Here is a 14,193-nt window from a genome sequence, read left to right on the forward strand (position 1 = left end):
ATATCCGGTTTTATATATTATTGTAAGTAATAGAAAATAATTCTTCAGGAATATCATAATAATAATAAGTGATATCAGCTTGGAAAAGAAATGCCACTCTTCATTTTCTAGCTCAAAAAAAAAAAAAAAAAAAAAAAGGCGTCTGAAATATGCTAACGATTTGCATCACTGGTTATAAGTGTAATTCCCTGATGAACTCGGAGTAGAATTGAGGATCAAAAACAGAGTATTCCTGCCTATCTCCGTGCTTGATACGGAGTTGGACTTGCGTTTATTTACATCATCTCACAGCTAATTTGATGAAATGTCATGACAGCTAAGCAACTCTCCTTTCAAACATTCCTCAAATGGTCAAAGATAACATTTCAAACTTCGGTTTCTTTTTTTTTTACATACCGAAATAACTTACAATTTACAAACTTATCTATAGCCTCTGATAATATAACAAGATTAAAAGGCGGCAAAATCTCCAATAGGCGAAATTGTATGGGGGAAATGTTCACGGCAAAAATTACCGGTCACAATTTTTTTTTATGTTGTGAACTTCTATAAGAAAAGTATTCTACTACCAATTGAAGAACCTAATAAATGGGATGAAGCATTTTAAATGTCTGAAGAAATTAAAGCATTGGTAATGAGGGGTTATAATGCAATAGTTGATTAATGATTATTCCTGGGATGGTTGATTAATTATTAATCATGTAATTTTGACTTAATTATTAAAAATTACTTATTGGTTAGTATTATGTGGCCAGTGCCGGTTTTATAGAGGGGTATTGTGCCCTCGACCCCAAACTTTAAAAGAAATATAGGTGTTCGAGGTTAAACTTCTTTCTTTTTTTTAGTAATAAATGAAAAAACAAAAAAATTTCTTATCCAAAAAGACCAAATTCGAAAATCAGTTCAAAAAAGAAAAGGACCCGCACTTGTATATCTTCTATAGGCCTTGTTTATTGTAAAACGTTAATGCTTGTGACACATTATAAAGCTCAAATGCCCACAGTTATATTTAGAGATGAAAATCAGATGAATTTTTTAGCTCGCCTGCTTCTTTTGGAGTTTGCAAACTGAAGAGTAACTTTTCTTATCCATTATTATTTCATTCCTGAGGAGTTTTCTGGTACATTCAATTATATTCCAAACCAAATTGAACATCATAGAAGAAAAAGAGCTACCTTAAGGATTTGTTTTGGAGTTATCATTACTGAGTCTTGTTTATTTCCTTATCCCCCCCCCCTCATCACAGCTGCTTGTAGCTGATCTAATGAAACATCGTGCAAGTTAAGCTCTTCCCTTCAATACATTCTTCAAATGGTCAGGGTTATCATGTTGGTTTTCGCTTTCTTTTTTTTTACACGTCCAAAATGCTCCTGATTTGCATCACCGGTTATATTACTCGTAAATAGTAATAAATAGTCAATTTTAATAGATCATTAAATACGGCATTATAAGACGGAAAAATTGCAACTCTTACAAAATCTTAACTTGCATAGAACATACATAATAAATATATTGTAGAGAATTTCCAGGAAGTTTTTGTTATTTAGTATATATTAAAAAAATAAATTTTCTAAAAATTGTAATTTTTTTCCTTTATTGTATTCTAGGGAAATGCATGCTTTTGTCTGGTCTATTACCTCACCCCATGTCAGCCGAAGATGACTATAAACTCTTGGAATTAGGGATAGGCTTTACAAATATTGTTCAACGCAGTACGCGAAGGAGTTCGCATTTGACACGCAAGGAAATTGAAGACGGTAAGGTTGGATTTAATTTAAAGAATCCTCGCCGCCATCTTTATGATTAGGCCTTAAATCATGTTTACAACTTATTTTTTGCTTACATATATTTTTGTATAATTAATTATTCTAGGAATTCATACTTTAAATGAAAAGATACGAAAATATAGCCCAAAGATTGCAGTTTTTAATGGTAAAGGAATATATGAAGTATTTAGTGGTAAAAAGGAGTTCTATTTCGGGAAGCAGCCCGAGAGGATTCGAGGAACTGATACAGTAAGTTGTTTTTGCATAAATTATATGATTAATATTCATGATTTTTTTATTTTTTTAAAGTTCATTTGGGTAATGCCTAATTCTAGTTCTCGATGTGCTCAGCTCCCTTCTGCTATAGATAAAGTTCCGTTCTACGCATCTTTGAAAAAATACAAGGATTATGTAAAAGGACTAATTCATGATGTCAATGAAGAGGAATTTGTCTTTAAAGACGTGAAAATTAAGAACTACGACTCTCCTTTGAATGAACTGAATTGCAATAATACTAATACGAGTACCAATCATCTTCATCAACATAGTAGTACGAATAGCACCTCAAACAGTCCTCAAATGCCTCCAAATCACAATTCCTACATGAATAACTCCCATTATCCTTCACCTCTACCGCCAACACATCACATACATCATCCACAAGCCGTTCAACCTCCTCCCATTCCTCAGAGTATGAATAATAGCTTTCCTCCTCCCATGAAAAGAGATGAATTCGACGATCCATATGACGAATATAAATACGGGTCATATGGAGGGAGTATGGAGAGCTACTATCAATATTATGATGTGGATCCAGTTACGGGGAAAAAGCGACGGGGTCGCCCCCCTAAGCCTCGTGTTGATGGATCTATGCCTCCACCAAAAAGAAAAACAACGGATAATGATGGAAATCCGATTCGAAGAGGAAGTAATCCCATTGACCCTCTGACTGGTAAAAAGAAAAGAGGACGACCCAAAAAGATTGATGGAGAGGATGGAGCTCCATCAAGCAAGTCCCACAAAAAAGCTGCAAAGAAGGAATGTTTGGACAAAAGTAATAGCATGAATAACATTAATAATAATAATAGTAATGGGTGTCACTTGACTCCAAATGAACACTTAACTCAAAGCCAGCAAGTGGCATACCCACATCCACATCATCTTCCTCAACATGCACCTCCTAGTCAACCGCCCGTTCAGCCACTTCCTCCTTTCTCTCCCAATTTCGGGCGATCCGTTCCCATCGGAGAGTTGGGCATGGCCAGTAGTAGTAGTAGTAGTAGTAAGGAGGAAGACAAAAAGACTGTGGATGATCCCAAAAATGATCATGTCCAGCAGCAGCAGCAGCACCCCCCTCCTCCGGTTCATCACCATCTTCACCATTCTTATATGGAACAGCAACAGCAGCATAATCCATATGAAGACTACCATCAGTATTCTTCCAATTATCCCTATGGAGGATATCCTCAGTCGAGTTATGATCATCCTCCCTCTCAACCGCCTGCACCCTCCCATATTCCGCCGTTGCCTCCAACACAACCATCCTCTCAGAATATCAACAACAACGGTGGCGGCGGCGTTGTCGCAAATGGTGTGAAGGAAGGAACGAACGGGTCGTCACCAGAAGATGTATCCAGTAAAAGCATAACCGGTCTAGAGTCTCTAGTCGACCAAATCCCAGCTTTAGAGAGCGACAGTGGAGTATTTAATGCTGGAAGTCATCCAGCGACGCCTAGAAGTGTGGGGCCTTATTCTCCAGCACCTGCTCCTCCTCATACGCCATCTTCTTCTAATAATGGCTATGGCTATGGAAGTCCTGGAGGAGGAAATCCTTACAGTAATAATGGTACTCCAGCAAATAATGAATATCATCCAGAGTCATCTCCTTCATCGGGTGCAGGAGGAGGAGGGGGCACAAATTATCCGAGTAGTAATACCCCAACAAACAATTCTGGGGGAAGTTCAGAACGAGCATCGCCTTCTACGAATTCTTCCAATTTCTCTGTTAGCTCCCTCGTACATACCTCTCCAACTTCATCCATCTCAGAGAATCACCCTGCAGCAGCAGTAGGAGCCTCCTCAGATTTCTCAGTCTCGAATCTCGCATCTTCATCCAATTCATCCTCCTCGTCCTCTTCATCTTCCTCATCTTCATCCTCTTCTTCCTCAGGATATCTCACGGATCCTGGGTTAGGTAGCAATAAAGTCGTCAATGAGAGTAACAAGTATTACCCCTCACCTACTCCTGCATCTTCTTCGACCTCATCATACGGAATGTATGGTTTTGCTACATTTCCAAACCCACCACATCCCTACTATGGACAATATCCAAGTGGATACGGAGGAGCTCCACATGGATTCAACGCACCGTACTCAGGACCGCCGCCGCCTCCCCCACCACCTCATCCTCCAAATCCCGGTTATCCTTCTTATCATCACCACCATCATCATCCTTACGGTCAACCCGCATCTGGAGTATCCCCCTATCCCCCTCAAACTCCATATTTCTAATATACCAATGTGAATAAAATGTCTGGTGCATCATACAAGATATAATATATAATCGTATATATATATAATATATTAATTAATTATGATTTGAACGATTTTTTCAAAGAGATTCTATGATGAGATTTGACTCGATATTTTTGTAACACTCCTTCTCTCACAACTCTATACAATACAATACTATACAACATACATACTTTTTTTTTGTTTTTTTGAAGAACAAAATCCCTTCTCTTAAATTATAAATTAATTATTATTACATAATACATTTATATATTCATTTCATTTTTTTAAAGAAAAAGCAAGAGCTTAAAGGCTTTGAATCCTGGGATTAATTGATTGCAATTTAAAGTTAATAAATATAATAATTATTATTAGTCTACAAACATATTAATTTATATATATATATACCACAAAACAATTTGTATATCAACGCAATGATACATACTTTATCCGTTTGAATATTAATGAGGATATTGATACATGGATATAAAATAGTTGAGAAATGGTTATAACTAACTTTTAAAGAATGATCAAAGTAAATAACGGTGCGATTGTTGTTTTTGCATTCCATTTTCTGCTCAAGAATGATGGAAAAGATTGCAAAGTAAATTATATGATAATTACAAAAGTATTATTAGTATATAATTATGTTTAATTACTATGATTCTTTATTTGAAGTATCAAACACACTCTTTTTTATGATTTTGTTAGAAAAAAAGAACCAAAAATTATATTAGTAACCATACTATACAAATAATTAATTAATTAGTAATCATACTAATACAATATACACATACATACCACGTTTAAGTAAGACTGAGTGACTTTTTATACAAATTATTTTCTAGAATTAATTAACTATCAGTAATAATAATAATAAAAATATGAAGAAAAGGACTTCAAAAATACTCCGTTTGTTACCCAAATATAATAATAATTCCTAAAGGGCTCTAGAATCCTTTACCAATATATACACCAATAATTATACTTCTACTATTACTCACCCAACCTCAATCCACTACTTCTTCTTCCCTTTTAATTATTTATTATAATTATGATTGATTAATTATATTCATAAATAACTACATATTATTATATATTTACAAACATACCCAATAAAATAAACCCCCTATATTCTCGCATAATTTTTTTTAATATTTTAGTAAATAACATGTTGTTAATTATTTTATATTACTATATTTATGTAATAATTAATTAGTATGAAGTCTCCATTATTATTGTGCAACTATTATCATTTCTACGACTACTACTTCGTCATCAACTGCTGCTGTTGCTGCTAATTACTTAATTAGAAAGAAGAAGCAAGAGAAATTAACTGATCTTCCCTTTTGAGTATTATCATTAATATTTTTTTAGTGAATTGTTATTACCTACTACTATTATTCTTATTAAACACTTAATTAAATGTTATTAAGCAATGCAATTACTCTATTATTTTTTCATTTGAATATGAAAAAGTGTCTTCCCGAGATTCTTTTTTTATTATGGTTTTAAATTAATTTATCCCCCTTAAAGGCTAGTAAAATTGAAAATACATATTCTTACATATTTCCCCAATAACCACTCTACCCCACCCTCTCAATCTCTTAAAAATTGCTATATGGTTGAATGATATATTATTATCCATTATAATTATGTATTATCATTATTCATATAATCACATACTCTTTTTTTTTTTTTTCTCTCATTTGTTTTTAAAAGACATGATAAAATATTACCAGATTCATAAATAATAATTTTCTAAAAAATCAATGAATAAAATATACTTATAATTTAGTCGATGACTTTTTGAATCCGAGGATCTAATTTTGTACTCAATATTATATTGTTATTTATACAAAATAATTTATTAAATTTCAATTGAGTGACGACTAGTGTTGTGTCGGTCCTTATTTAGGACCGAGTAATACCGTCAATTTCCAACCCGGTCTCACTTGCCGGTGCTTTAAGAAGGTAAAATCGATCCCTCGTGACGTCAATGATGCTGTTTATTCTCCTTTTAATTATTCCGTTATATAACAGAATACATTATATAAGTAACCAACAATTAATAAGTTCATATTATATATGAAAAATATATGTTTTGCAAGATATGAGCAATAATCGCAATACATATTTCATATATCTTATTCGGGCCAATAAACCACCGATATTTTTATGAAAAATTCCAAGGACCGATCCCAAAGACTGGACTAGACCGACACAATAGTAGTGAATACCGTTCCTTCATAGATTAGATTTGAGCAAAATCAGGTTATTAAATATATATATATATTTGTGTAAGTAAACCACCTAAAAACAAATATTATGACGTATGGAACAAAAAAAATTCTAATGGTGAGTCTCTAAAAAATCGAGATTTTTATTCATCATTTTTTTTTGCACATTCGATTGTAAAAAAAAAAAAAAAAAAAAGGGAAAAAAAGAACAAAAAATCTTATAAAAGCCTTCTTCAAAAATATTTGACTATATATTTATGTGTATGTATTTGTCGTTCATTGTTCCTTCTGTTCTCACGATCCTTATCATTTATTTCTTCTTCAAAGATTCATTAGTATTTTTTGAAATAACAGTAAGGAGAGGGAGAGAACATTATTTCGTGTTTAGAGAGTAAAAGGTACGAAAGATGCCGGTGGTTGTTGCTTTGCTTTAATTAGTGTCCATCTTTTCCTCTTCTCCAGGCGACAAATTACCATTTTTATTATCAATTCCATTATTTAGTTCATTTGGAATATGGCTATTGTTGTAGCTCGTACATGTGCTGGTGCTGCCGCCGGTACTACTACTAACCTTGGATTGCGTTTCTCGTCTTCGGTAAAAGAGTACATAGGCAGCAGGTGTCTAAATAGGGTAAAAAAGTCGTAAATCGGGGCAATTATAATGCTAATGCAAAATCATACCACAACATCCTTTTCCTTTTTTAGTTGAACATTCGAATCATCAAAATTATACCATTCTCCGTCATTTTTATTCTTGGCCATTGCAGTGTCTAAAAAAAAAAGAAAAAAAAGTCATAACTTAAAAAGACGTACTTATACTAATACTTACAATGTCCACCTCCCATGCCACCATAATGATTAGAAACGGCAATGAGGTCGTACACAGCCGGACCATAATTTGGATTAATAATATATGGAGACATATCCAATCCGTTGATTGGAAAGTCAACCAACGTATCTAACTTATCCCTCCAGTTTCGTGTATAACTAAATCTTTTCAAGGAAATAACAAGGATTGACGGTAAGGACCAGAGATCAAACTTCTTCGTCGCTTGTTGATGTTCAGAACATCTAGGACAATACCTAGCGGGAGTGTGAAACGAATAAAATTAATTAATATTATATGTCTAATAAATGGAAAATTATAAAATAAGAAAAATATTACCAGGCATCATCTTCTCCTAATTTTTCAGTGGTTGTATATAACTCCAGACAGTCGGTTAATTTGATTGAGTGTTTGGTTGGTGCCTTTTGAGTTGATTTATCCTGATGCACAACTTGAGCTAATTCCTGATCAAAATATGCCATCTTATTTTCGGTCGTCCATTCAAGTCCTATTACGAGCTTCTTATCAGAAAAAAGGTTTTTATCAGACATTTCTATATAGCTATTCACTAAATGTCCGTGTAAATTAAGGATACACAATCGAAACATTAAGGACTTTTCACTACGCTGACTATCCTCATCATCACCCACATTCATCTTAAAGTCTTCAGACGCAAGAGAGGAATCCTCATTCTCATTATCATCTTGAGTCTCCAAAGCAGATTCACTCACACCATTAGCTTTAATTTCATCATTATTCTTCAAAGCAGTATCATCAGGATCTGGTTTCTTAATAAAATGAGATAAATGTGATAGAGTCAAGTCATAAAACTCTTCTGCGCTTATGCCCTTTTTAACTCTTAAAAATATGGGCCTATGAAATATCGTACTCAAAGATTTTTCTTTCTCTTCTCTTAAGTAAAGATAGCAAAGGGTGTTCTCATTTGTAGTTGGAGGTACTTCGTAAATTAAAGCGTTTTCACGATCAATTTCAGATATTAAGTTATGAGATAATAACTCCTTGTGAAGCTTGTTGTTGAAAATATCCGCAACTTTGAAGTGATCTTCAGGTATTTTTGTTTCTCTCGACAAAACTTTTAATAAATCCGCGATAGTGCCCGTTTTAGAAACCGTCAATTTGAAAGTTGTCGGTGCCTTTGATAGGTCATACCAAACAAGCAAAATCTTGATTTGTATATCCCGATGTACAGGTAATGGAAGAGAAAGATAACAAAAAGGATCAAATGTTACTGACACTTTAGAACAGACAGGACAGATGAGAGTTGATTTTAAAAGACCATGAAATACGTCTAAAATAACAGAATCATTCCTTTTCTTATAAACGTCCCAAGCTTCTAGAGCCACTTCCTTAAAAATGTAATAGGAATAGTTAAATATCAACGATGCAAATGAAAACAGAATTTACCTCGTCCGCTCGATCACCACTGTCCTTAATTTCAATATAAGGTTTTTGCTTAACTCTATTCAAATCTTCATGTAAGCCATCCAACAAAAACGTCAAAAGTTCTTGAGAATCTTGTTGTTGATACCCGGAAAATTGCGGAGCAAATCGACCAACTGCACTTTTAAAAGAGCGTGGAACAATATACGAGTAGTTACCAGACCACATTAATTTGATCATTTCTCCAAATGCCTTAGCTATTTCCCCTTTCATACCAAGAGGATTCGTTTTATTAATATCCTCAATATAATTATCATTGGCAAAATATTCAGTGATTGGAGGTGTATTAGACAATCCCTGTAACAATAAAAATGATTATTATTATAGTATGATCTAATAGAGCAAATATAAAAATGAATTTACTTGAATAATTGAATTCATAAAACAAGTATTCCCGAGATTCGATAGACCACAGATGCCAGGCTTCGAATTTTCCTCCGTACAGCCTTCTGAATAAGGTGCCATATTATAGCGGGTGGGAATTGAGCTATACGATGACTCATTAGAATCTTTCTTATCATCCGAATTATTACTTAGAATATCCATGGAATTGTTTTTACTTGAATAAATAATATAAAATCAAATCAGTATCATTCCATTAAAAAAAAAAAAAAAAAAAAGATTCAAAAGCTAGATATTTGAGCTTTTGACTGACTCACTTTCTAAGCTTAAGAGGTTTGGCTGGAGAATGTTTTTCTACTGAAAGTATGCTACCAAACGTAATGGCATCTATAGAATTGGAGTCTTTCGTTACGTATGTAATTCTAGAAGAATCTAATTTACTAAATTTCGAAGGATTTTCAACTTTAATTTTGATGTCCATGCTGGAGTCCATACTTAGTCTTTCACGAATTTTTTCAATTAAGGATTCTTAACATTTATTATTGAAAATATGTACAAAATATTGGAATGAATTATAATATGAAAACACATACCTGGCGTGTCAAACTTGCTACATTGAAATTTAATTTTTTCATTTTCGCCATTTCGAAGAAAAATATTGTATGGAAATATATCAATTTTAGGATCTGACTGACCATCCAACATAACCTAAAAACGCATAACTATATTTCAAAGGGGCCCAAAAATATTTGGGTAAATCTAACCTTCCGTTCAATACAATCTTTCTCTGAATTCATTGTAAAGATTCGAACCATCTCATCCCAGGTTGGTTTGTCCACATAATCAAAATCTACACGCTCATAGATACAACTACTTAAATATTCATTCACACCAAGAAGTTTCGCGTTATCAATTGCACCAGGGTGATTATCCTCTAAACCATCGTCCAAGTAGGTTTTTAAGGCTGTATACCAACGATAATCGATCAGGTACCTAATAATAAATTCATATGAATATGTAAATAAAATAAAATAATATTGCAATTACCATGACTCTCCAGCTTGCATTTTTTTATTATTGAGAGAACTCACCAACTCCTTCAAACGAGACAAATCTGAATAAGAAAAAATAATAAGAACTTCCAGCAGTTGAAACGAACAGAGCTAAGACTCCAAAGAAACAAGCTACAACACTCTAAAGACTTTTACAAGGTATTATTTTTTTTCAAAGCAGAGAATTGGCGTATTTTAATAGATTAAGTAGGGAGTTACAGACCTGATGGATATATATATAAATTGCTTCCAACAACCTGTAAAAAAAATTTGCTAACATTAATATTTAGACTTAAAATATCTTTTTTATACATAGCGTGCTAATAAATATGAGAGTTGTTGCCATTATCTCTGAGGTAAATTTGTCAGACGCTCCTAGATACAAGAAAATAGCATCATTTGTGCTTCGGAATTATAATTAATTAAAGCATCCGACTCAGAGATTTGATATGAATTCCCTCTTGGAGTACTAATCGCGAAACACAGTTTCTTTCCTTTTTTTTTTTTTTTTGTGTTTGTTTTTTAACTTTCACAACAAGACAGTTTTATAAGTATATATTTAACATATTTCATGTCTGCACGGATTCTTTTTTTTCTTTTTTAAGAACTTTTCCTTTAGATATTAATAGTATGTAAAGCAAGCAAGTATTGCAGCAAGGCCGTGTGACAAATGACAATGTATTACATTTGCTATCATATCTAACATATCATATATGGACATACATTTCGAGGAATTGGCTCCTGTTGAGGGAGGACGGAATATTCTTCAACAAGATCGTTCCAAGTCTCTTGACTCACAATGGAGAAATCCTTTCCCATTTCTAAGCCTTTTTTTAATTCTCCCTTTTCATCCAGAAGGTCCGAGTTATCGATGAGGCCCGGCGTTGGGGATTCCTGGAATGTGCTCAACCAGGATTGACTTAGTAAATACCTGAAAAGAGGAAAAGATAGGAAATATCACGGGGTGGCCTACGAGTTGACCTTGTTCACAGTGGGTTCTTTACCAAGTTTCTCCGTCGTGGAAATCGGTCGGATTTGGAAGCTTGAGCAGCTCCGACCATTCTGCTTTACGGGTTTCCATGTTTTGATCCACTGGAATCCTTGATTTCCGCCCCTAGTAGTAACTAGTTGTAGTATTTGTAATTGTAAGTGGTGATTTGGATTTTGGATAATTTCGTCTCTCAGCAAGAAACACACGACTACAGCGGCTCCTCCTCAGTCCTCTTGTCCTCCCACAGCACAGCACAGCACAGCACTTCTTTCACTTCGCGCAACTTACACACACTTCTTCTTCTTCTTCTCCTCCTCTTTTTCATTCTTCTTCTTCTTCAGCTTCAACTTCCCTCTCTTCTTCTTCAGTCTTCTTTTTTATCCTAAGTATGCCCCTATTTATAATATACCTACTGGGCCGACTTCTGCTTCATTCACGAAACCTTTGTACGCCTGTACATCAACCCTCTCCGAATTCATACATAGAAATCATTCTTCACTCATAACACTTATTAGTGGTATGACATTAAATTCCATTTACTTAGTAAAGGGGGATGAAGGTGAAAAAAGAGCAGAGCTGGAATTGCATTAAAAAACATTTTATTCATGTTCATTTGGATGAATCTTTCCTACGAAGCAATTGAGTACTTGGAACTGCATCTTCTCATCGCTCCTAGTAGCTCATATTTCTTCATTTAAATATCCTGCTTCACGCCTTCTGATCTTCTCTTCAACTTACTGTTCAAGGCTTCTTTCTGCCTTGCTCAGTAGATCGTATCTCCTTTAATGGAAAGAATCGTTCGTTGTACAGATGTTCTTAATATCAAGGTCTAGAATAGTGACTTCTAACCTCATGAAACATTGCTTCTATTCTCAAGAACACATCCATTGCTTCAGGTCTTCTGGGAATCATCGTATACTTCTATAAGAACTAAGGAGTTCCATAAAAAGATAGAATAATCGAATGTAAGACCCAGTGAGAAACAGAGAGAGAGATGGAGTTGTAGTTCTCCATCGACATTATTGAGTGGATTCCTCCTTAAGTCTATGAAAACTATTTCATTGATTAAAGTCCTTATTGTCCTCTACACTCATTTTAATCACATTTATAATTTGGACTTCGTGATATACGATCTATATGGATAATTATATATCCCGGACACTTCAAGCCTACACCTGATTTTTTTTATTACTTGTGAGTCTCTTTTGTCATTGGAAAACATGTGGAAGATAATTTTAGACTTTTAAATATAATGTGTCTCTCTTTTCTTTATAGTTTTCTCAGCAAAGCATATTCTATTCTACTATTACGTATAGATAGTTATTGGGAACTTGTTAGAGATTATGTGTTAATAAAAATATAAGTGCCCCCTTAACTTCTGAAGACTTTTATTGGAATATCTGAATGTCGTTCCAATCTCCAAACTTATTGAGTAGGAAATCCTCTTCTAAACAACTTCTTACCATATTACTCTTGCGAAGATCTAGGATCTTCTCATAAATAAATTAATTACATAATGTTAGCCATACGAGGGAATTATAAGTTGTTTATTGAAAACAATATTTTAAATGTAACAAAATACAAAAGTATTTTAAGCATTATAAAAGTAATATTGTACAAATAATAAAAAGATTAGAATACTATCAATGATTTTCTTCCAATTTTAAATTCCTTATGAGTTACCCTTATACTAATGATTCTTTTGTCTGCATTTTGGACATGCAAATGCTATTTCATTATCATGATTCTTGAAACGCGAATAGATGTTTCAAATTCCTTTCTATTAACAGTTGTAAAACCATTATTGGCATGTTCTATTAATCTGAAAGTAAGGATCATTTAGAAAATTTGTTTTTCAAGTGTCATTCAAATATCTTCGTATTTCTATTGAGAATAATGAAAATCAAAAGGCAAAAAAGGTTATTCAATGTATTATATTCGGCTCAGCTAACAAGATAATTACATTGGAATCTATAATTAATATATTCAAGAAAAGTGATATATTCAGATCTTATTGTTAGTTTGTGTTTTCAGTTGATCATTTCATGCTTAATACATAATATTCCATTATTTATTATACATTATTGATTTATTTAAAAAAAAAAAAAGACCAACTTATATTAAGAAAATACTCATAAATGACTTAGATTTAGTTGTTCAAAGTAATAAGTAATAGTAGTCTTCCCTATTAATAAACGTAGCTCTACGATTGTAGATAATTATTATAATATGTTCTCCTTTTTTTCTTATTCATACCTACACATGTATAGTATGAAAATAAGATAAAAAGTCCTCTTTTATATTGCCCCAGGTTTTATTTATCCAGTTATTTTACTACTGTTCGCTCTGTTTCCATCTTTAAGTCTTAGATCAAGAAGCCTAGACTAGTTTATGCTTAAACTCTGAGCTTAAATAATCCTTAATCATCATTTTCATTTAACAATCCACAAGGCTCGTCTTCTCATTCAGTATTTTCATCTCCTGTCGTGGGATTTAATTTTTCTAGACTGCGTCACACAGCTCGCTTCACTTCGCTGAGCTTCGCACCACATCATATTTTTCCGCTCGCTCGTTCCTTGAGCTCTCTTACGCTATTATTTATTCTATTATGAAATGCTCAAGTCACGGTGCATTCAGCTGTTTATTTACAGAGCCGATAATTCTAAATCTATTTTATGAGTATTATTTATTAGAGGACTTTCATGCGCAGTCATTCCGCTGTCCTAGCTACACGATGATATCCTCGCGATAGCCCATCTTCCTATATGTCAAATTAAATACCAAACTATTCGATTCTTAGGGCCCGTATTTCTCAACCCTCTACCCACTCCACCTTGAACCTATTTTGGCTTAATGTAAAAGTCATTACTTGAACTCATATTTTAGATTTTCATATAAATATGTCATAGAAGGCCCTTTCTGAGCCTCATAGGCCGACCATACAATTTTCATTACTTGAACCTATGATGATAGACCCTATGTGTTGTCTACAGGTTAAGGGAAA

At 33.5% G+C, this 14,193-nt stretch overlaps 2 protein-coding genes and 1 long non-coding RNA gene across 6 annotated transcripts in view; 2 read left to right on the top strand and 1 right to left on the bottom strand.

Annotated features, from left to right (window-relative positions):
• The window catches only part of Tdg (Thymine DNA glycosylase), a 39,934-nt gene extending 35,468 nt beyond the window's left edge, over nt 1-4,466 (top strand). For all 4 annotated transcript variants that reach the window (XM_071893001.1, XM_040723540.2, XM_071893000.1 and 1 more), the window contains 3 exons: nt 1,608-1,757; nt 1,873-2,015; nt 2,076-4,466. In XM_071893001.1, the coding sequence (XP_071749102.1) occupies nt 1,608-1,757; nt 1,873-2,015; nt 2,076-4,277 (2,495 nt within the window). In that variant the 3' untranslated portion in view covers nt 4,278-4,466. The remainder of the gene's footprint in view (nt 1-1,607; nt 1,758-1,872; nt 2,016-2,075) is intronic.
• A 2,170-nt stretch (nt 4,467-6,636) lies between these two features.
• On the bottom strand, nt 6,637-11,777 carry LOC121127959 (ubiquitin carboxyl-terminal hydrolase 15). Its single transcript, XM_040723539.2, has 13 exons — nt 11,203-11,777; nt 10,922-11,129; nt 10,422-10,455; nt 10,194-10,260; nt 9,911-10,139; nt 9,740-9,854; nt 9,464-9,674; nt 9,168-9,363; nt 8,769-9,101; nt 7,683-8,710; nt 7,347-7,600; nt 7,199-7,287; nt 6,637-7,139 (listed from the first exon to the last, which is right to left on the bottom strand). Exons 1-13 carry the CDS (start codon nt 11,277-11,279, stop codon nt 6,948-6,950), a joined length of 3,033 nt encoding a protein of 1,010 aa, XP_040579473.1. The 5' UTR covers nt 11,280-11,777; the 3' UTR covers nt 6,637-6,947.
• Nucleotides 11,778-12,265: 488 nt separating this feature from the next.
• On the top strand, nt 12,266-12,564 carry LOC121127960 (uncharacterized). Its single transcript, XR_005867978.2, has 2 exons — nt 12,266-12,383; nt 12,465-12,564. It is a non-coding gene; the product is annotated as an uncharacterized lncRNA (long non-coding RNA).
• Nucleotides 12,565-14,193: the final 1,629 nt, after the last annotated feature.

This window comes from Lepeophtheirus salmonis, chromosome 13, assembly GCF_016086655.4.
Source record: "Lepeophtheirus salmonis chromosome 13, UVic_Lsal_1.4, whole genome shotgun sequence".
Classification (NCBI taxonomy): Eukaryota; Metazoa; Arthropoda; class Copepoda; order Siphonostomatoida; family Caligidae; genus Lepeophtheirus; species Lepeophtheirus salmonis.

Excerpts from the sequence above, each read along its gene's own strand:
- LOC121127959 (XM_040723539.2), bottom strand. The coding sequence starts at position 11,279 with ATGGAAACCCGTAAAGCAGAATGGTCGGAGCTGCTCAAGCTTCCAAAT. Across the intron at positions 9,855-9,910 it reads AAGATTGTATTGAACGGAAG|GTTATGTTGGATGGTCAGTC; the intron begins GTTAGATTTACC and ends ATGCGTTTTTAG. Across the intron at positions 9,675-9,739 it reads TAGCAAGTTTGACACGCCAG|AATCCTTAATTGAAAAAATT; the intron begins GTATGTGTTTTC and ends ATAAATGTTAAG.